This window comes from Vipera berus, assembly GCF_964194415.1.
Source record: "Vipera berus genome assembly, chromosome: 2".
Taxonomy (NCBI): Eukaryota; Metazoa; Chordata; class Lepidosauria; order Squamata; family Viperidae; genus Vipera; species Vipera berus.
The window spans coordinates 28006644-28029758 of record NC_138203.1 but is presented as its reverse complement, the minus strand read 5'-3'; the positions used below and the strand labels follow the sequence as shown (position 1 = coordinate 28029758).

Sequence of the window (23115 nt, the reverse complement as noted above, 5' to 3'; positions counted from 1 at the left end):
TATTTAGATACAGGTTATAAGACTACATGACATCTGGTTTAATATGGTTCCAGTCTAATGCTATCTTAATAATCTATGGACAGATGTTGGTCCACTATGAATTCCAGACATGGTGTAATTACATCATTGAAATCAATGACAATGTTACAGAAATTGATTTTCAAGGAAATCTTTCTTTTTTCCTGTGCATGTATATCAGACACTAAGGTTACAATCCTACAACCGCTACCCTGGAATGACTATCATTATCTGTGCAGATACACATAAAAAAGATCAGTGCAAAGTACACAAGTGTAACCACACATTATCTGTCTCATTCACCCCAAAGATATTTTACCTACTCTATTGCATAGGTGATCTGAAGACATCTCTCATTTTTCCTGAAATTTGTCAAGCTGGGATTGAAACAGGCTCCACTCCACAGAAAAGGTTTGTTTCTTTGGATAATTGACTAACAAAGAGCAGCTATTAGGAGATAAAGCCTGTCAGAAATCACATTCTTATTAGGACAAAGACATTATTCATATTTTGTTTCAAAATGCAGTGCAAAAGTAAAATATTTTCCAGTTTTAAAATAGGTAAGTGGAAATGTAATATCTCTAAAACACATAGTCTATGAGAATTATAATAAATAAGAAATATCATACATCCTCATACAAGCCCATGTCAGAAAAATTCAGTAATATACAATAATGTTTACAAATGGAATAAAAGTATTCTGTGAAAAGCACACTTAGACCAAACAGCACCATCTTCACAATTTCCCTGATAGCCAGAAGCATTGAGCGATAAAACAGGAAACAGAACAGCTTATTGCTTTAAGGTACTTCTTTCAATTAATATATCTGAAATATCATGATATGGGCCAAAAGGAATTTCTCTTCAAGTGGGGCTCTAAGTTTGGCAATCAGTAAATAAATAATAAAGGAGATTAGGTGGTTTTACTACCATAATAGTCAAGAGTTTTAACATTGGAGTTCATAAGGAAACAGATAAACCATCTGTAGTTTGAGGATCTGAAAGAAACATAATACTTCTGTTTCAGTTTGCAAAGTAACTATATTTTTTTCAAACATTCTGCATAAACTATTTCCATCTGTTTTACATATCTAATTCGTATTCAAGTTCTTAGTTTCTACTACTCTTTGACTGATTGAACAGGAATCTGATAAACTAATTCTTTTATAACAATAACATGCTGAAGCATTTTCAGGGCCCATCTTTAAGTTGGTGCTATGTGCAAGTATCAAACTAAGTACTAAGTTTATCTATCTATCTATCTATCTATCTATCTATCTATCTATCTATCTATCTATCTATCTATCTATCTATCTATCTATCTATCTATTATTTATCATCCCAATTTATAGAACTATCCATTGGCAAAACTAGGTTTTCAAGGCCTTGCCAAAAACCAATAGAGTCAGGGCCAAAGTGATTGTATTGTAGTGTGGTCAATGGAATGATAATTCCTACATATCTGGAGTGATGAAAGGTATAAAATACTGTTTTAGATTGACAATTATATCTTACAGCCCTCGGTTTTCATTATTACAGAATACAGTAATGGAATATAACATAATTTAAATAAAATACACATCAAAATTGTTACTTTTGCCTGGATTCCCCAAGAGAAAGTTTATGAGTGGAATCATGTGTTTTGATCACCTTCTGATGATACATCTTATTAGCATAATCATATGTCCAAATATTGTAGGAACCCTTGAATTCTTTATTTTGAAAAGTGGTCAGGACTGGGCAGTAGATGTCAACCTCCAATTGATACCTTCCTTTCTGAATCCAGAGATATTCTGGGAAAATTAAAAAGTGATGTGGATAGCCAGTGCTTAGCTGTGAAATGTCATTTTTGAGCTAAAGAAAAGTAAGGATTAATGCAGAGCTTTGTACAGGTGAAACTTGAAAAATTAGAGTATCGTGCAAAAGTTCATTTATTTCAGTAATGCAACTTAAAAGGGGAAACTAATATATGAGATAGACTCATTACATGGAAAGCAAGATAGTTCAAGCCATGATTTGTCATAATTGTGATGATTATGGCTTACAGCTCATGAAAACCCCAAATCCACAATCTCAGAAAATTAGAATATTACATGCAATCAATAAAACAAGGAGTGTACATAGAACAATATCGGACCTCTGAAAAGTATAAGCATGCATATGTACTCAGTACTTGGTTTGGGCCCCTTTTGCAGCAATTACTGCCTCAATGCGGCGTGGCATGGAAGCTATCAGCCTGTGGCACTGCTGAGGTGTTATGGAAGACCAGGATGCTTCAATAGCGGCCTTCAGCTCTTCTGCATTGTTCGGTCTCATGTCTCTCATCTTTCTCTTGGCAATGCCCCATAGATTCTCTATGGGGTTCAGGTCAGGCGAGTTTGCTGGCCAATCAAGCACAGTAATCCCACGGTCATTGAACCAGGTTTTGGTGCTTTTGGCAGTGTGGACAGGTGCCAAGTCCTGCTGGAAAATGAAGTCAGCATCCCCATAAAACTCGTCTGCGGAAGGAAGCATGAAGTGCTCCAATATCTCCTGGTAGATGGCTGCGTTGACCCTGGACTTAATGAAGCACAGTGGACCAACACCAGCAGATGACATGGCTCCCCAAATCAACACAGACTGGGGAAACTTCACACTGGACTTCAAGCATCTTGCAGTGTGTGCCTCTCCATTCTTCCTCCAGACTCTGGGTCCTTGGTTTCCAAATGAGATGCAAAAGTTTCTCTCATCAGAAAAGAGGACTTTGGACCACTGAGCAACAGACCAGGTCTGTTTTTCTTTAGCCCAGGTAAGATGCTTCTGAAGCGGCTTGACGAGGAATACGACATTTGAAGCCCATGTCCAGGATCCGTCTGTGTGTTGTGGCTCTCGATGCACTGACTCCAGCCTCAGTCCACTCCTTGTGAAAGTCCCCAACACTTTTGAATGGCCTTTTCCTGACAATCCTCTTCAGGCTGTGGTCATCCCTGCTGCTTGTGCATCTTTTTCTTCCACACTTTTCCCTTCCACATAACTTTCTATTAATGTGCTTTGATACAGCACTTTGGGAACATCCAACTTCTTTTGCAATTACCTTTTGAGGCTTTCCCTCCTTATGGAGGGTGTCAGTGATGGTTTTCTGCACAACTGTCAGGTCAACAGTCTTCCCAATGATTGTGATTCCTACTGAACCAGACTGAGAGACCATTTAAAGGCTCAGGAACCCTTTGCAGGTGTTATGGCTTAATTAGCTGATTAGAGTGGACACTTTGAGCCTAGAATATTGCACCTTTTCACAATATTCTAATTTTCTGAGATTGTGGATTTGGGATTTTCATGAGCTGTAAGCCATAATCATCACAATTATGACAAATCACGGCTTGAAATATCTTGCTTTACATGTAATGAGTCTATCTCATACATTAGTTTCCCCTTTTAAGTTGCATTACTGAAATAAATGAACTTTTGCACGATATTCTAATTTTTTGAGTTTCACCTGTATATCCTAAGAAAAATATCTAAAGCACCTGAATTCACATAATGCCATGTTGAAGTATCCATCTACATGGATACCTCATGCAGTAAAGTATACCAACCATCTGATGTAACATTTCAAAATCTATTATAAAATCAATTATTGGAAAAATATGCAAGAGTTTGTAAAATAATGTGAAGATTAATGCTAATTTTTTTTGTTGAGATTAATTTTCCTTTTACAATAAATAGATTATTTTTTATCACCAACTTTCTATCACTAATGCCTTTTGATTAGTGATTATGGGACAGGTCATGTCAGAAGCTATATGTCCACCAGTTCTGGAATCAGGACTTACAATATGGAAAGTTTAAAATGTAACCATTACAAGTTACAGCATCACGCCCAAATAATTCCCTTGTGAGTTCCAATTTGTTCTTTTATTTGGTTTGTAACTAACATTGTGACTCTCACATAAGACCATGAATATGTTTCCTGTCATTAGTTTAAAATGGTGCTTCTTCTGCTGGCTATACTTGAAGCATACCTAATTCAAGAGCCATTATCTCAGAACTGCATAATCCCACCTTTTGAACAAATGAGGTGTTGCACATTAAATGCGTTTAGTTAAAAGACTTTGGAGTCAATATTAACAGGCTTTCATTTTACATGTAACAAAAATGCTGGTTCACTACCCTTTCCCCCCATTTTAGAATTGCTAGATAACAAACTCATCAACCAAGGAAACCAATTCTATCTACCTAACACAATAAATTGTTGAATATTGCTATCTGTAATCCTTTCTCAAATATGTTTGTTTCAAAGGCACCAGAGATGAGAAGAGCGGCACATTCTATACTTCTTATCTCTCAGCTTCAAGGGCAAAAATTGCAAATTAATCTGTGTTCCGAGTCAATAGGTCATGCTTTTTGTCCTTAACCAATCTACCGTAACAGCATCCTGTATGATTTTGAAGCTAACCAAGTAGATGATGTTACCTTTCTCAATAGGGAAAAAAACATTGCAATAAAGAATCTTTTGGAATAAGCCAGTGATGTATATCAAGGATTTACAAATGTGTAAAAGCATAATGTTTATTCTGACAGTTTTGCTTTACACCTGATTGTTAACCAGGAGGATAATCACTAGTCTCCATTTATGTGGAGGAATTTGGCCATTCTATCAGTAAAGGCTTTAAACTCATGATACTTACTCTGATCTTGGCATACAGATCCTTAAACATTTGGGCCAGTGGGCATACTGGGAATTTTCAAAGCATGCTAAAAGCATTGCTTTTAAATGGCTACTATAGTAGGCATAACTTGTCACAAAAGCTCAATTTACTAGGAGACAAACTTCCTACAACCTGTTCCTATCTCACGTAGATTCCCTCTAGCACTTCAGCTTGCTTTAAAAGCACAGGGAGACAGCACCCTTTGGTTTTGATTTCTAATAGTGTCTCCAGAGGACAAAGGCCCCCAAGAGTGCTTTTCCAAAAGGCAACTGGACTGTCTTTGTTTTTCCTTGAAGACATCTTGCTTCTCATCCAAGAAGCTTCTTCAGTCCTCATCCAGTGAAACGTCTTCAGGAAAAACAAAGAAAGACCAGTTGCTTTTTGAAAAAACACCTTTGGGACAACCGTGATATAGACACAAAGCCCCCCAAAACATTCTTAAGACTAAGTGAGGCTGGCATTTTCTATTGTTTAAAAAAATCCTAAAAATTAAAATAATGTGATACATAGAGGCAGTTAATGGGCATATCTTAGAAAAGAACCCGGAGAACAGCAAAGCAGTGTGGAGAAGCTAAAGAATCACAGCAGTTCCCAACAGGGCAGATGTTGGATTTCAATCTCATTTTTTCATAATGTAAGTCACAATGACATGTAAAAGTCCTCAATAAACTCAAATGTAGCAAGGTTTTGATAAAAGATTCCCTATTTTTTCTTGCTCTCTACAAATAAATCTCTATAAATAATTAAAATCCTATTTACAAATAGCTATTTCCAACTTGGAAGATACTTTGATATATATACCAATTAAATATAACCTCTTTAATCTAACCACGTATGAATCTGGAAATTTGTAATGATTGCCACATATTCTGATGTCTTACACTGGCTTGAAAAGAGAGATCAGTTTAGGACTTAGCTGTATGCATTTTGTATGGTCAATTATAAAGACATAGTTCAAAATATTAAACAGTGATTCAGCCAGCATTTAAGTCAGGAAGTAAGAAAAAATTATTGCTTCCAGCAATATAGCTGCAGGCTTAGGATTTTTCTGATCTCCATTTCTCTTTCAGCAAAATATAACAAGAGGTAGATTAAAAGACTATCAATACAATTAAACCTTACAGACTATACTTCAACATTTTATGATCGGTGTGTGAAATGTTCATTGCTTCTGAGAAAAGTAACATTCTTGAAACTGGAAATCCATGCTGTCTTGTATTAATCTGATAGTATCAGATGCTTTAAATCCTATGGGTAATTCTTCTCTGCAAGATTCATCCCCAAGTCTACAGTAGGGTAGAGACTGAGCAGCTAAGTTGAACTCAGCTTAAGAGCCAATCAATGAAACAAAAAAGAACTATAAAGAACTGGTTGTTCAGAATTAATATCTATTGTATTTGTGAAGATTCTATTAAATGATTGCTGAAATTCCCCCTTCTTTTGTATGACCATTTCCTAGACAGCATCTCTTTCTCTCATCCCCCAAGCCCATCTGCATATTCCACTACATCAACAGTCTTTCTCATTCTTGCTCTGTTGGACAATTTATATCTACTCCAACCAGAGGTGGTGGGTGTTGTAGTTCAATATATATATAAAACACTGCATTGGAAAAGACTCTAATTAGGAACTAGAAGTAAAATATGGAGAGTGAAGGTCATGGAAGAATTTAGACCCAGTTTAGAACTTGTAAATAGAAAGTAAGGAAGACAACCTTGAGGAAGGTATGCAGGAACTGTTACCTAGGCTAAAGAAACTGAAGCATATTTAGGTCCAGAACAATGAAGATAACAGTTGGATGTGGCTCAGATAGATACCTCCCTAATTCACCAAACCATACCAGGAGGAAGAGGTACAACACAATCAAACTAGCAAGACTTCATTATTATAGCCAATTTCAATAAAAGTAATTGTAGTGTTCCTATGGAGCAGATTTTCTGGAATGAACCACCTAGTGGGGCTGACACTTTGATAGTAGGTCTTGGCTGTAGTGCGCCAGGCATCCAAGTGATAATAGTAACAAAAAAAAGTGGAAACGCCACAGACAAGAACATCTCAGTTTGAGATCATCAAAAGACTGTGAACTAGCATTTTATTTCTGATCCAAGATCAAAAATAGGAGCAATGAATTACAAGAAAAGAGTGCTAGGCTTGAAGCCAAGACTTTGACACTTTAAGCTCACTGCTTTCTAAACAGATAAGCACAAAATTCTGGGCTGAAAAGAATCAGATTTTACTTGGACCTTAGGTTGTGTGTCCCAGTTGCTTAACCTGAGCTGTTTGGGGTCAAGGGACATTTGGCAACTTCGTATAATCAAGGTTCCTGCTTGAATTCAACTTTCTTGATTTGGTTTGAAGGCTGCCTGCATCCTGTAACGGATACAATATGAGACTTTATATTATAACAGAATAGCTTGAACATCCACTGGGTTTGTGTTGGAGGATCTACAATATGGAGGGCACAATAACATTATTCAAATTTTGCCTCTTTTGCACATATACTGCAGTTGCAAGCTCACAGATGTTGACTCTACTTTGCAGATGTTGCTGGTCTGTAACTATGCAACACATATGCCTGTATGTTTAAAAAACAGTAACTTTTAATGACATAAAAGGAGTTTGGTTATTTCTAGTAGAAGTGTAAGAAAGTATAAGCTATATTACCTATTTGGTGATGTGTAAATACTGGATCTATGTCATACAAGGCTGACAAAGTGCTGATAGAGCACTTATTTTACAAGCTGGAAAAAAATAAGCACCAGGAAAAAGAATTAATTCTCACAGCCCTTCAGAAAAGTGTCACCAATGTAGATTTGCAGAGGAAGCAGCATAATTCACCCAGAAACAAGGGGGGATATTACTCAGCAAGTAGAATACAAAAGAGTCAAGGAATTATGCCAGATAAACAGTTTGTGAGGAAGCATAACAATAATTCACTCCAGGGACAATTCTTTACAGAGCAATAGCCTGAAAGTCATACTCAATGTAAGTGAATTAAAATCAACTCTGCTACCCTTAAGATTAATTTTAAAGGCAAGATGCATGAGTACTAAATGATTCTAGGGCAGTAGACATATTAAACGTGAAATGTTTACTAATAGTAGACAATTATTTGGAAAAAGTGAACTTATTATACAGCCCCAGAGAGGCAGTTAGGAAGTTACTATTTTTTTTTCACTGCTTACACCTTTTTCTTAAATGCTTGTATACTAAAAAAATAGTTTAATGAAACCTGGCATATGTAAAGATTTGGATGGTTTTGCCACCAACATTTTATGGTAGGATGGGCAACATGCAATACCCCAATATTTTCTTGAAGCTTCCAAAACTACTCAAAACACAGACGTCCAAACAGATTTAACAGTTTTAGAGGGGGGAAAAACCTCAACTCACCCCACCCCAAAACTCCTCAACTAGAAGTTCTCTATTCTGAATCTGAAGGAGATTAATTGCAAATAAATTGGTGGAAGAATTTTCTAACTAGGATGTCAAGGTTATGATTTAGAAACTAACCAGCTGATGTAATGTAAGTTGTATGATGTAATATTGAGAATGACTAAGCAGGGTCTATGTCCCTTTAAAAGCCAGCTGAGTCTGTGTCTCTTTAAGAACCTTTGTATAAAAGGGAAGGTTCTGCAGATGTGTGCTCTCTCTTCCGTTTCCTCCTGTAACTATGGTGTGTTGGATCCTACTGTATTAGCACATGTATGTTTATTGTTCCTGGTGTACGATATCATAGATAGTGTAAGATAAACCAGCATTTAATATAGACCACTGTTTACTGTGTTTACTCCTGGGTTATCTCGTGCAATAAGACACTGCACGCTCTGACCGGTTATGGGCCCAGAGTGAGGAGAAACCCAGTGAGAGCTTGACCCAGAGCCAGAGAAGTTAAGGGTTGTGATTTGTGGTGGTTTGTGGTGGTAGCAGGCAACATGGACTCCATCAACATAATGGGAGAAGGTTTCATAGTATCTCATCTGAATGAGACCAACTACCACTCCTGAAGTCTGAAAATGGAGATGTACCTGAGAAGGTAGTAGTTGTGGATGATAGTTGCTGATCCACCTGCAGCCCTGGATGATGGGGACCGGAGAAAGAATGAGAAAGCATTAGCCCGCATAATCCTGAGTTTGGAGGGTAGCCAGCTGATACACATGAGAGGTCTCCAGTCTGTCAAAGAGTTCTGGGAAGTTCTGCACAGTGTGTACATGACAGACTGTGAGCAGCAAAGTAATGCTGACAAGAAAGCTATATAAAGCCTAACTGAAACTGGGAGAGAGCATGTTTACTCATTTGCAGTCCATGAGAAAGACATTCCTAGAATTAGAAGAGGAATGACTTTTACTGAGGCACATAAGGTGTATGTGGTGCTCAGTTCTTTAGACAATTCATGGGACATCATAGTGACCAGTTTAGAGTCCATGCAAGACTTAACCATGAGTTATTTGACTGGCCAGTTGCTAGAGGAGGAACAGAAATGGCTGGACAGGTAGCAGAGAGGAGGGTGACAATGCACAAACCAGGCCTACAACTGCAACGTCCAAAGATGCCAGTAAAGCAGCTGAAAACATCTGTATGGTGAAACGCTGCTTCACGTGTGGTTCTGCAGAACATCACCAGAGACTCTGCCCTGAGAGGAAAACAGAGGAGCAATGAAACATGATCGTAGAACTACACAACCAACATTTTCCCTAGCAGCAACTTTAACTGAAAAAACAACACTTGGCTGTTGGACATGGGGTGAGTCAACATATTGCAAATGACCCACAAATGTTTTCAAAACTAAGACCAGCTAAGCATATGTTTGTTAGCTTGGCTAATGAAAAACAGTCTGCTGTTAAAGGAGAAGGTAAAGTTTATGTACCTGGTATTGGAAAAATATTGGATAATGTATTATATGTACCAGAGTTAGACCATAATTTACTCAGTATTTCGAGCTTGGATAATATGGGGTATGAAGTACTATTTGCAAAGGAAATACCATCAGGAAAGGTGGGAGGATTTGTGCACAAGGTGTTATGCTGGATAATTTATACGTGTTAAAAAAGAAGCAGGATGGTTGTGCATGAACACTTACAAACACTCCCACGCATGATAATTCCGTACAGTTATTACACAGAAGGTTAGGTCATGCAAGTGTTGCAAAGGATACCAGACCTAGCTGTGGGACTTAAAATTAAGCAATGCAACACATATTTAGATTGCATTATTTGTAAGGAGTCGAAGTCCAGAGTGTATCCTGTAAGTAAGAAAAGCTCAAGGCAAACAGAGTTTTGCAGTTAGTGCATGCCGATTTAATTGGTCCTATGGCGCCCTCTCTAGGAGGAGCTAGATACATACTAGTCTTAGTAGATGACTACAACAGATATGGGTTTTGTTATTTATTACAGAGCAAAACAGAAGTTTGTCAACAGTTCAGGCAATGGGTGAACTTTGCAGAGCGAAGATATGGCCATAAAGTATGCCAACTGCAAACAGACAGGGGAACAGAGTTCATGTCTGAAAATTTCCAAAAGTGGATGAGGAACTTAGGCATAAGGCATAGCCCTACAAAACCATACTCACCAGAAGAAAATGGGGTAGCTGAACAGAGGAATGGCATTTTGAAAACCATGAAAGACTCACTGCTGGCAGATGCAGGAATAAGTAAAACGTACCAGGGGAAAGCCATGAAAACAGCCAACTATCTAGTAAACAGGACATTGCTATCAATGAAACTCCATATTACCTGTTATATGGAAGGAAACCTTCATTGGCTCACCTAAGGACATTTTGCAGTTGTGCCTGCGTGCATATTCCCAAAAGCACCAGAAGGAAGGGACAGAAAAAGGCCAGGAAACCTAGGTTTGTTGGATACGAGCCAGGTTTCAAAGGATATAGATTCACAGATGGAACAAAGAAGGTTGTGATTTCAAGGTCTGCTAGTTTTGCATGCTAACATCGAGGTGTTCATGCCAACACGTAGCGCTAGTTCTCAGGAAGGAGAGGCTACACAAAGCCCAAGGATGAGCAGAATAGCAGGTACGAAATACTAGGAATAAAAGAGGATAGACCTGAGGTAAAGAGAGAAGTCACAGAAACACAGGAACAGATGTTACTGAGGAGGTCTGAATGTAGCAATAAAGGCATACCTCCTGATCAGTTCTCAGCAAGTGGGGTTAGAGCGTATAGTGTAAGTATGAACCCCATAATTACCAAGAGATGTTATCATTGCCTAAAGTAGAACAGGATAAATGGAAGGAAGCTTTGGACAGAGAAATGGAGTCTATGAATGTGCATCAGGTGTTTACCCTTATGAGATTAACAGAAGGACAAAAGGCCATGGAGTATAAATGGGTATATAAAAAGGTTTTACACAATAATAAACTGCAGTATAAGGCACGGTTAATATAATGCAAGGATTTACACAGAAGGAATGTTCATATGTTGACTAAGCCTTTAAATGCAGGCAAGCATCAAGAATGTGTAAAAGCATTTGGGTTAACAGCTGTTTAGCTTTAAATGGGAGGAGTGTCAAGGTTATGATTTAGAATACGAGTGTCAAACTCGCAATGTCACATGACATGTTGTGATGTATCGTGGCTTTTTTCCCATTACTGGCAATGGGGTGGGCACGGTTTTGGTGTGACACATCTGGCCTGCAGGCTGGCAGTTTGACACCCCTGACTTAGAAACTAACCAGCTGATGTAATGTAAGTTGTATGATGTAATGTTGGGAATGACTTAGCAGGGTCTATGTCCCTTTAAAAGCCAGCTGGGTCTGTGTCTCTAAGAGCCTTTGTATAAAAGGGAAGGCTCCGCAGATGTGTGCTCTTTCTTCCATTTCCTGCTGTAACTGGTGTGTTGGATCCTGCTGTATTAGCACCATTTATATATATCACTGTTTACTGTGTTTACTACTGGGTTATCTTGCACAATAAGACTGTGCACGCTCTGACATAATATTATCCACATTATTCAAATTAAGTGCACAATATTTAGTTTTTCAAGTAAATCATTGCTCAACTGCTTTAGAAAAAGGGACAAATTTATTTAATTTATTGGCTACCCATCTTACTACAGTATAGCTTTGGGTGGTAAACCTTTTGTCCATGCATTTTCACTTACATATGCTTTTGAGTGAAATCCACAGATAATTCCTGAGTATTATTTGCAATATTGTCAAGAGTTAAAAATAAACATTAACACCAATGAAATGAGAATGATTGGAAGAAGATCCAGAGTTTGTTGGGCTGAACTGAATTCCATGAAGTCTTGCTGGGATGGAGTCCCTCTGAGACCAACAAGGTGATGGATGGATACAGAGACTGTTGTGCATTAGGTTTTGGGAAACAGCTATTCACATGTTTGAACTCTAACAGTTCTGGCGGGAGTTTTAGTGGCGGGATTGTTAGGTTCAATCTGATTGGTTGAACGAACATATACAAGCTTGCTTGTAATCCCTAACCCCTCAGTACTGATAGTGACTGCTAATAAAACATTAGTTTGTTTGTACTCATCTGCCTGGCGTCTTCTCTACGTGTCAGAACCCAATACTTAATAGAGACAGACTTTCATTCCACCAAAAGTTGCATTTTACTGGGTGGGATATCTTCCACCAGGAAGACCTAACCTTTCTAGCAGCTTTTCGTGACTCCACACCCTTTTCAGGACATCTTCCGCCTTAAATAGACCCACGTGCTCACCGCCCCTTTCATGTCTACTCCCTCCATCCAGCGCTCATGCTCGGCGCCTGCACCGGCTCTCCCGTCCTCCGGAGAGCATGCCGCTTGGGCTTACCAAGGTAGAAAAGTGCAGAGGTAGAAAAAGGTAGTTCACTTCTTGGTTCAATTTGCTTTCTTTTTCCCCAGCCGGTCGAAAGCAAGAAAATGAGGGGAGGGGAATGCTTATCGAAACAACGAGAAATTTTTCTGATCTGAGAAATAATAATAATAATAAACCTTTATTGTCACAGTACAACATGTGTACATTGAGATTAGCTGAGCCTCCCCCGTGCTCTCTCCCCCCAACACACAGTGACAACAAACCCTCCATCCCACCACACTATGTTAACCAACTACACCACACACCGGCCTCCCAAGTCAATTCTGCATAAGATTATGTCCCATTTAAAAGCCTAACAGCCCACAGATAAAAGCTATTTTTCAGCCTGTTGGTACGGCTGGCTATATTCCTATATCTCCTACCGGATGGTAAGAGAGTAAAGAGATACCGTCCAGGGTGTGAGTCATCCCTGAGAATCTTCCTCACTCTTCCAAGGCAACAAGCCCTGGCGATGTCATCCAGTGGTGTCAGGGGACAGCCCACAATGTCTTGTGCTGTGCTCACTACCCTCTGTAATACTTTCCTGTCCACGGCTGTCAGACCAGCATACCAAACCACAATACCATATGAGAGGACGCTCTCTATAGTAGACCGGTAAAAGAGAGTCATTAGCTGTTGTTCTACCCTGTTCTTCTGCAAGACCCTAAGAAAGTGAAGCCTCTGTTGGGCCTTTCTAGCCACCTAAGTTGTGTTAACTTTCCAGGTCAGATCTTCACAGAGGTAGACAGAGTGGTCCAGCCAGTATTTTCTTGCCCCAAAAGAGGGAGCTGCCAAGTAAGGAGTGGAGATTTGGGATTTATAAAAAGTGGAAAAGACTGGACAGTTATTGAGGACTATCTGAAGAGCGGTCTTTATTAATCAAAGGGTGGAGGAAATATTTACTGGGCTGCGTTGCCGCTCAGTTTCATTTAGCTATAATTAAGAATACAAAAGATCAGATAACCAAGAGATGGTTTACATCCGTTTCTCAACCTCAGCAACTTCAACTCCCAGAATTCCCTAGCCACCAGGGCTTCTGGAAGGCTTTCCAGCAATCCAACCGCACCCATATATTTCTCTATTATTTTCCATACTAATAGTATTAACATTAAAACTTAAAGATTAATATTAGTATTAATAATAGCATTCATAGGCGTTTATGCCCGGCGCACTGCAAGTCTGTTATTTGGCGGGGTTAGGTTTCGTCTTTCTCTTGTTTGCCCCAGTAAGTCCCGTTCCTTTAAAGGCAGAGGCGGGGTTTCCTACCCGGAAGGGACGACGTAAATCCTCCCTTCACCTCCACGTCCGCTCGGGAATACCGGTGAAGGCGGGCTCCAGTCGGAAGTTGGCTTCCTTTTACTTCCTCCTTCCGGTTGGCGGGTGAGTGAACCCTCGAGCCGAGATCTGGGGGGGGGGACCGGAGGGGGGGGCAGCCGTCTCGCATCGGGGGAGGGAGGGAAGGTGGCCGCGCGCGCTACGTCGGTCCGGGGCCTCGCCGTCGTGCACGCGCCAGACGTACCCGCGCCCCAGCTCGGCTCCTTCCTCGCCTGCGCGGTCCCGGTGATCCGGACCCTTTCCTCGCCTTGCTGTCCAAGGGGGCGGGGGCGGGCGCTGAGCTTCTTAAGAATCGCAGGCGACCTTCCCCGCAGCTTTCTTACGGTTGCCAATGTGTTGTTGTCGCATCCCACTCCCTTGCAGAAGTTCAACAGGTGAAGTCTTACGCACGCTGGCGCAGTAGATCCGAAGCAGAAGTCAGCGGGGCAAATGTCCCGTAATTCCCAGCCCGCTCCGCTTTGGGCCACAGTCTTTCTTAGCCCCACCCAACTCACGTGCGGGTGGGGAAAATAGGAGGCAGGAGTATTAGGTGTGTTCCTCGGCTAGATGGATGGATATAGTAAAATACAGGTTTGTCATTGCGTCTTTCCTGAGACTTCGTGTTAGGAACTGATGGTCTTGCAGCTGTATTCATGTCGCTGCTTGCAAATCCTTCTAAACTCCAGTAATAATAAGTCAGATGAATCTAAGAGTACTTCCCAAGAACCAGCCTTTCCATCACCCAAAATATCTGATTTCAAAATTAAAAGAAAGCAGGGAATGACAGTTGTTCATGTAGTTCACTAGGCACAATACGCAGGGAGGCTAAGGCAGTGTTTTTTCAACCTTAGCAACTTTTTAGATAAGTGGGTGGACTCCAACTGGCACAACGGATGCTTATTAGAAATAATTCCCACTGCAATCTATAGAACTGTTCAAGTGTATGCAGTATGGATTGCAGCCCTTTTTTTGGGGGGGGGGAGTGCCTTAAAGTCTGTCTTGAGTCTTGGCAACTGTTGCTAGTCCCTGCTGTTTTTTTAATTGTCTCCTTCCTAGGGCTGACATCATCTAGCCCAGGGGTGTCAAACTGCAGGCCCATGGGCCGGTTTCATCATACTGAAACTGCGCTCACCCCATTGCCAGCAATGTAAAAAGAGTCGCGATATGTTGCAACACGTCACATGATGTGGCAAGTTTGACACCCATGACCTAGTCTAAGATCACACAGTTGGGTTTGTATTAAGGCAGGAATAGATCTCACAACTTTCCTGGTTTTCTAACTTGATGTTTAACAGAACAGAATAACAGAATTGGGAGAGACTCTGGAGGTCTTCTAGTCCAACCGCCTGCTCAAGCAGGAGACCCTATACCATCATTTGGGAACAATATTTACTTATTCTACTGCCAGGTCTTTCTATTTGAATTTTTGCTCATTTAAATTATGTTCCTTATTTTGGGGGCAGTTATAGCCTTGTTGATCTTTAGAACAATCAGTAGTTGTAATCGTATTAACTCTACAGTGGATTAGAAACTATTGTACTTGATTACCGAAGTCCACAATTTTTTGATGGACAAGGATTACAGTGGGCACAGTGACTGATACAATGTAAGCAGGATTGGGAAGGTTGAATTTTTGGATGATTCAAGCATCCTTTTTAAACTGGTAAGTTTCCAGATTGACATACAGACTTTAAGGATTTACCATCTCAGAATGATAGGAAAGTATGTCACCACTTTTCAGTAATTGTGATCACTTAGTTAAGTGACTTCAGACTAATTTCCCTACCCTACAGTAACTCCTGGCCTAATAGAGCAATAGGAGTAACTACAATTTGTGGAGAAAATAGCAATTACTGTAAAATAGGGGTATTCTTAGTGGCTACTCCTATTAGCTCTGGAAAATAGATTCAATAAAATTTGATCATGGATCTGAGAATTTTGATATTAATTATTGCTACTTTTGTGAGTGAACATAAAGAGGTGGCATGTTTTTTTCTCTCAAATATGGGAACAAGTACTAGATTTAGAATAAAAAATAGCTTTTTTAGTTTTAATACTAAGTGCATTTTGGAAGATGAGAAAGAACATTTTAATAGTAGGCAATTCCCATGTTTAACAAATGGAAATTATTGGGCTTGCTTATTGTCCCAGTTTTCAGCATAGATGTCAAATGCCATTTCACATGAAGATGTCCAGATATGTAAATAACAGAGAAGCTGTGTTTTTATTAAAATAACATGATTGAGATAGAAATGAGAATTTCAAAAACCATTTTGCATGCAGCTTGATGTACCATAAACAAGTCTTCACATTTGGTTCAATTCACTGCCTTGATGACTTGCTTATGCAAAAAGCTATTCAGAATTGCATTTTAAATGTTTTCCTCAAAAAAGTATAAAGAGAACAAGTTGCTAGTTTTTTTGTGCTAAATTATAATTTTATTAAGAAAATATGGAAATTTGCCAGAAGGGAAAATGTTTATTTTCCTGTTTTACTGGATCTATTTTTCCTTTTCAATTTCCTTAAGTTTAATACCGGTAGATGGAACTCTTATGGAAGTTGCCATTTTTGTGAACAGTTTAGCAAATTACTATACTTACCAGTTCCACATTTTTAAGTAGCACTTGAAATATTTTAAAATTTATCTGAAACTTAGCAACTGAACCTTTGATATTGTAAAGAGCCTTGGTGGAGCAGTGGGCTAATGCCTCCTTAAGTAACACCAGCTGCCTGCAGGTTCGCATCCCACCAGGCTCAAGGTTGACTCAGCCTTCCATCCTTCCGAGGTAGGTAAAATGAGGACCCAGATTGTTGGGGGCAATTAAGCTGACTTTGTAATAATGTCGCTTGGGGGGGTATGTGAAAGCTTTAATAAGCAGGCATATACATAGAATGAAGGCTACTGCTAAGTTTGTAAGCCGCCCTGAGTCTTCGGAGAAGGGCGGGATATAAATGGAATAAAAATAAAAAATAAAAAAAATAAAAATATTTTGATATATAGATAGTCCTTCACTTACAACAATTCATTTAGTGACCATTCAAAGTTATGGCATTGAAAAAAGTGAATTATGACCCTTTTTCACACTTCAGATTGTTGTAGCATCTCCATGGTCACATGATCAAAATTCAAATGCTTGTCAACTAATATTTATGATGATTGCAATGTCCTAGATCATGTGATCATCTTCTGAGACCTGACAAAGTCAAATGGGAGGCCAGATTCACTGGACAACAATGTTGCTAACTTAACAACTGCAGGGATTCATTTAATAACTGGCAAGAAAGGTTTTAAAATGAGACACTTAACTATTATCTCGCTTAGCAACAGAAATTTTGTGCTCAATTGTGGTCGTACATCGAGGTCTACTTGTACAGTATGGAATATTATTTAATACCACAATTTGAACTGTTTTGTATTACTGTACAACTTCTACAATCAGAAGCTACTTTAAATTTCCCAATGTTTTTTCTTATAGTTTTTATGACAAAAATATTCAGCTTTGCTGTGTTGCTACACTGGAGTTTCTTGACCTCTTGGGTAAGTTGTGACATTTTTTATATTGCTGGAGGCTTTCTAAATATATTTCTAATTGTAATATACAGGGTTCTTGTTATTCTAGTAGTGTCAGTTATTTGATTGTTATTTGTATAAGAGGGGGAGACTCAGGTACCTGGGTTCATATATTAAACAAATGACCCATTGAGAACCCTATATTAAAACAACATACCTTACATGCGGGCAGACTCTGAAAACAACATTTAACACGCACAGTACTTGAGTAAAATGTTCGGCTGAGATTGGCATATGTGGGACTGATTGAGGTAGATTGCAGGGGTGATACTGAAATATATTTCTATCTTATTTTACTTCAATTTCATTTTAGATTGTTTTACAAGATTTTAATAATTTGGGTTTAGAGGTCTGTATTTTGATATGGCCTATGGGCTAATCAATAAACTAAACTATTAGTCTCAGGCACAAAGGATCAGAACCATACATTAAGTTGCAGTTTAGAACAGAGGTCTCCAACCTTTCTGGGCTCACAGCCTGGAGGGAAGGAGAGCAGCTTCCAGATTGGTGCGCATGTACACAAACGGGGCCATGCGCACTGGTGTGGCACTAGTGGCCCCGTTCATGTATGCAGCATGGGCTGATGCAATGCGCATATGGCTGCACACCCCCACAGCAGCTAGCGGCACTGTTCGCGCATGTACAAGTGGGCCACGCACATCTGTTCGTGCCCGCATGCATTATGTGCAAACGGGGCTGCAGGCACTAGTGTGTGTGTGGGGGGGGAATGCGCACCCATGTGTGTATGCACCGGCCAGCCATTTCAGCAGTCCACTGGCTAAGAGTCCGTAGCCTGGTCCTAGGCCACAGCCCATAGGTTGGGGACCCCTGGTTTAGAAGATTTATTGCTGAAGTCTATATAAAGAGTTCTAATCAACTAACGGTCAATACAAAATTGGTGCTAGATAAGAGTTAATGGAATTGGGTGGGGGCTGAACTTGGATACTTATACTTAGTATGGCAAATAATAACTCCAAACTGATCACTTTCTTAATTCCACCCGGCTCTGCCTCCTCTTTTACATCTAAAAGGATTTGAAAATGGTGGTAATAATCATGCTAGCTGAAGAGATATCTGATTCAGCAATGTCTTTCTGCCTAAGATAAAGAGAGAATGGTGGTGAAATGTGTGGAATCATCTCAACCCCAATTTATGATGTGGTTCCATCCTCTTTAAGACCATTTTAAAAAATTGAGGGATTTGGCCATCAAAGGGTTCTTAAAAACTTGTGGGGGTTTTGTAAAAGTATATTGTAAAAGTCTTTGTTTTGCAGGAGATTCTGTTCTTTTATTGTAATATGAGGTTTTTGTTTATGTTTGTATTGAAGTAGTTTTTCTCACCAATTTGAATCAAATGTGTTGCTTAATATAGTGTAATGTGGTGCTGCTTTGCAGAGCTGCCTTGATTCAAAACACAATTGCTAGAAGTGACACTCAATATTTTGCCTGGTCATTTTGCTTTAGTGGAAATATCTTTTGCAGAGAAGTGTCTATTGGTAGAATGCTGAATCCCACTGAAGTGGTGCTTTGAAGATGCAATTGAAACAAAGTGCTCTTTCAAGGCTCCATACAAGCTGAATCTATTAATTTGATTAACATGTTCTAAAGCAGGGCTTTTCAAACTTGGCCCTTTTATGACTCATGGACTTCTCTGGGAGTTGAAGTCCATGGGTCATAAAAGGACCAAGTTGAAGAAGACCCCTCTTCTAAAGAGATACAGCAATCCAACCTAACATTTTGGAGTGCTGTGACATTAGAACCAGACAAAGCAAAAGATCTACTGCAAAATGGAGGGAAGAGCAACTTTTGTGCTTTAAAAAAATATTGTCTTATACCCTTTTCCTTTTTCCAAATGAGGCTGTTCTGTCCCAGTGAAATCAATCCAGTTTGCAGGGTTAGCAAAGGTTAGAAACTGATTTGGGAACATATCAGGGAAGCTTTGGATTCCCACTGATCTAGTATTTTCCTACCTGGGTATAGCATTATTGATCAAGGCTGCAGAATTCACAGCATATATGTTTGGAACTCGCTGCTTATCCCTGCAGGGAAGACATATCCCTGCCATTGTAGCCTAAACATAAAATTGAAGGGATGTTTTAAATTTATATTTCACATACTAAAGTAGGGGTATGCCTTGTCTTTAATGAAAGAACTAGGGATGATATGATAGCAGTGTTCCAATATCTAAGGGGTTGCCACAAAGAGGGAGTCAGTCTATTCTCCAAAGCACCTGAAGGCAGGACAAGAAGCAACAGATGGAAACTAATCAAGGAGAAGTCCAATTTAAAACTAAGGAGAAATTTCCTGACTGTTGGAAAAATTAATCAGTGGAATGACTTCCCTCCAGAAGGCCACTTTCAGCTCTGTTACTCTGAATTTCTGTCTGCATTATTCAGTTGTTATCTGTTTAATTTTCTGTGAAATAATAGTTTCACATTTTTTTTAGGATTTTCCCCTATTAGATAGCAAGAAGGATGTTTGAAAATATCAAATCCTGGGCTGAATATATTGTGGAATGGGCTGCAAAAGATCCATATGGATTCCTTACAACAGTGATCCTTGCTCTAACACCTCTATTCTTGGCAAGTGCAGTGCTATCATGGAAACTGGCAAAAATGATTGAAGCTAAGGAACGGGAACAAAAAAAGAAACAAAAACGCCAAGAAAATATTATAAAAGCTAAACGAATAAAGAAGGATTAAGAAATCAATTTCACTGGGCCAATTTTTTCTGGCAATGCACTGTTATTATATATGTACCTTTTTTTGTTGTATCCTTCAGAAATGGGACATAGCAGATTTTTTTCCTGGAATAATGTATCCTTAATTCGTGCTATTAAACTCTGTGGTCGTGAACTTTAATTGCTTTTCTAAGAAATCTGGTTTTTTTTCTAACCTGGGATATAAGCAAAATGTAAGTTTATAATGTATAACATAACTAATATAGATATGAATTATTATTTTCATTAAAATCTGTCTTATGATTTTATACCTCAGAAAATAATTGTTTAATGATTTGCATATAATTTTGTTATATTGTAAAATTTTCCTACATTATTAAGAATCCTGATTTCATACTGAAAACCAGTATTTTCACTATTCCTTAGCATAATGGTTTGTAAGAGCCAGATTGTCTCAATTATACAATCCATAATGGCTTAAAATTATCACTCGGGAGATTATCCTTGTTAAATGTAAATGACAGCAACCTTATTTACAAAGTATTTGGAAAAAAGAATATAAAATTATGATTACTGGAATAGTCTGTGCATAAGCCATAGCTGTTGGATAATACTTTCTCATTTGTGTTACATTTTATTTTTGATGGCTACGCTCTGAGGACAAAGCAATAGTGAATGTGTCCAGTTGAATGTAGGCAACCACTAAGTCTTGTAACAATAGTTACAAATGCTCTCACATGTTTAGTAGTTCAGCTAAAGCAGACTGAAGGGACTCTTGGCCAGTTCAGGCCAAACGGCAAGCATCATTCTCCCTGTAGCAAGCTCTTTTGGCTGTTTTCACAAAGTTGCTATAGAAGCTTCTTATTCTAAATTATGGCTCCCTATAAAGTCAATGATTCATGCCTGGTGGGCAAACGATTAGCAATTCCTTTTATATATTTCTAGTCAAGCCTTCCTGTTTCAGTTCTTTAAAAATCAAGGCTTCTTAAGATCATCTTTCAAAATCTTGTAACATTTTGAAACCTATTTCTTTAGATCCAGTTACTTACAAATATAACAGAGGTATCTTATTTATGATATTGGTTTGGTGAAATAATGATTACGAAACCATTGGTTTACTGATCTAAGAATAAAGTTAGGAATTATGTAGGATAGGAAGCTAATAAATGCATCTCCTGATGCAAAGGATGCCAAGTACAAGTATGCATTTTAAACAAAATGTATAGGACATTTAAATATGCTCATGATTGCACATTGCTATTGACTTGTTAAGCTATGAAACATTACATTTCTACTTTAAATAATGTTAAAATTAGCTTTGTTAACTTGCACAAGTCCTGACATTTATTTACAGTGGGAAATTTTTAGCTGTAATGTATCCCTTTCTAAATAATTTATTGTGTTTAGTGACATTTAGAACCTTGTCAAAATCTTATTAGACATAATTAGTGAATAACTATAGCATTGCTTACTTTTCATAAATAACATTTTGGATCCACTTCCATAAACAAATCATTTTTTAATATGTTAGGAGAAGCTGTGAACTTATGTGAATGACTAAATTTCAACATTAAGCAGTTTGGAATGTGAGAAGTTATAATAGTTTTAACAGATTTAAAGAGAATATCTGTACGCATAGCATACATTGGATATGCCATACAATCTTTTAACATTAATTAACAGCTAGAATATATATAGTCATGTAGTAATCTGTAATGATTACAGCAGCAGTAAATTGTATTGAAGTATAACTTCACTGAAAACATTATCAAATGATTTAAGAGGCAAAGGAGTTAGAGACAGGACATTTTATAAAAAGCAATTAAACATTTCCACAAGAAGTGGCAGAATCTAAGCATTTTGAAAATGCTGCTAAGCTTTTAAATATAATATGGAGTTTTTAAAAGTGTGTCCATTCATGCTGCTCATTAACCAAATGTCGTCTCTTTCCTGATGCTTTGCATGGGGCCTTTTATTTTTCACGGATAGGAGGCATCCAGGCTCCAGGCTGAAATGTATTTGCTGTACTAACAGGGTCTTCTGAGCGTTCAGGCTTTCTGTAGTCGGAAGCAGATGCATGTCCTTTAATCTGTGTTTGAAGTGGTCCTACCTCAAGACCCTCTTCACGATCTTTGGCCTGTAGGAGTCTGCTTTTTTCATCCAAATCTTCAACTTTAGCTTTCATTTCTTTTCTGTAGTTCTTACTCTGGATACATTCCTGAAAAAAAATGTAACACATTGAGCTGACTGAATGAAACAGTGAATGCTAAGGAGATGCGCCTTGAGTGGGGCAGGTTGTGTTGCTTTCATTTTTCCAACAGAAAAGCTTACCTCATTCAACAAGTACCACTTGAAGAGACCAGGAAAAGCAGCCCCAGTATAGGCAACTTCATCTAGATTCAACTCATTGGAGTATAGGATGCTAATTTTCACTTTTCTGGGCATTCCCTACCATGAATTGCTGAGATCCCTCTAGAAGAGCATGGCAGACTTGCCTCCAAATTTCATTCCCATTCCACTGATGAGCTAGTGGATCAAAACCTTTCTGTCTGTAGATACCAATTAAGAATAAACCATTCTTGTTGTTGTTAGCTGCGAAATCGTGTCCGACTCATCGCGACCCCATGGACAATGTTCCTCCAGGCCTTCCTGTCCTCTACCATCTTCTGGAGTCCATTTCAGCTCACACCTACTGCTTCAGTGACTCCATCCAGCCACCTCATTCTCTGTCGTCCCCTTCTTCTATTGCCCTCAATCTTTCCCAGCATTAGGCTCTTCTCCAGTGAGTCCATTCTTATTAGTTGGCCAAAGTATTTGAGTTTCAAGAATAAACCATATACATACATTTTAATGAAAATTTTAAACACCAGAATGGGACTACTAAAATACTGTAGTCAAAAGAATAAAGAAAAAGCTAAAGATGCAAAAGAATACTTAGCAGAAAAATAGAAAACAAAGTGATACAAGGAAATGTCTTCTGATCTTCTCTACAGCAGCAACTACAATTTTACACTGACCTCTCTAAAGTTATATCCTAAC

The 23115-nt window shown here is 38.7% G+C and overlaps 2 protein-coding genes across 3 annotated transcripts in view; one reads left to right on the top strand and one right to left on the bottom strand.

Annotated features, from left to right (window-relative positions):
* The first annotated feature begins 13828 nt into the window (after positions 1–13828).
* On the top strand, positions 13829–20384 carry SMIM15 (small integral membrane protein 15). Of its 2 annotated transcripts, none has more exons than XM_081318220.1 (3): positions 13829–13892; positions 17303–17364; positions 19843–20384. In XM_081318220.1, the coding sequence occupies exon 3, from the start codon at positions 19871–19873 to the stop codon at positions 20096–20098; it is 228 nt and encodes a 75-aa protein (XP_081174346.1). In that variant the 5' UTR covers positions 13829–13892; positions 17303–17364; positions 19843–19870; the 3' UTR covers positions 20099–20384. The 2 variants fall into 2 exon arrangements, with proteins under 2 accessions (XP_081174346.1, XP_081174347.1); XM_081318221.1 differs by lacking the exon at positions 13829–13892 and adding an exon at positions 13954–14417.
* Positions 20385–20604: 220 nt separating this feature from the next.
* NDUFAF2 (NADH:ubiquinone oxidoreductase complex assembly factor 2) overlaps positions 20605–23115 on the bottom strand; it is a 39849-nt gene continuing 37338 nt past the window's right edge. The window contains exon 4 of the mRNA XM_081318219.1: positions 20605–22294. Within this exon, the coding sequence (XP_081174345.1) occupies positions 22049–22294 (246 nt within the window). The 3' untranslated portion in view covers positions 20605–22048. The remainder of the gene's footprint in view (positions 22295–23115) is intronic.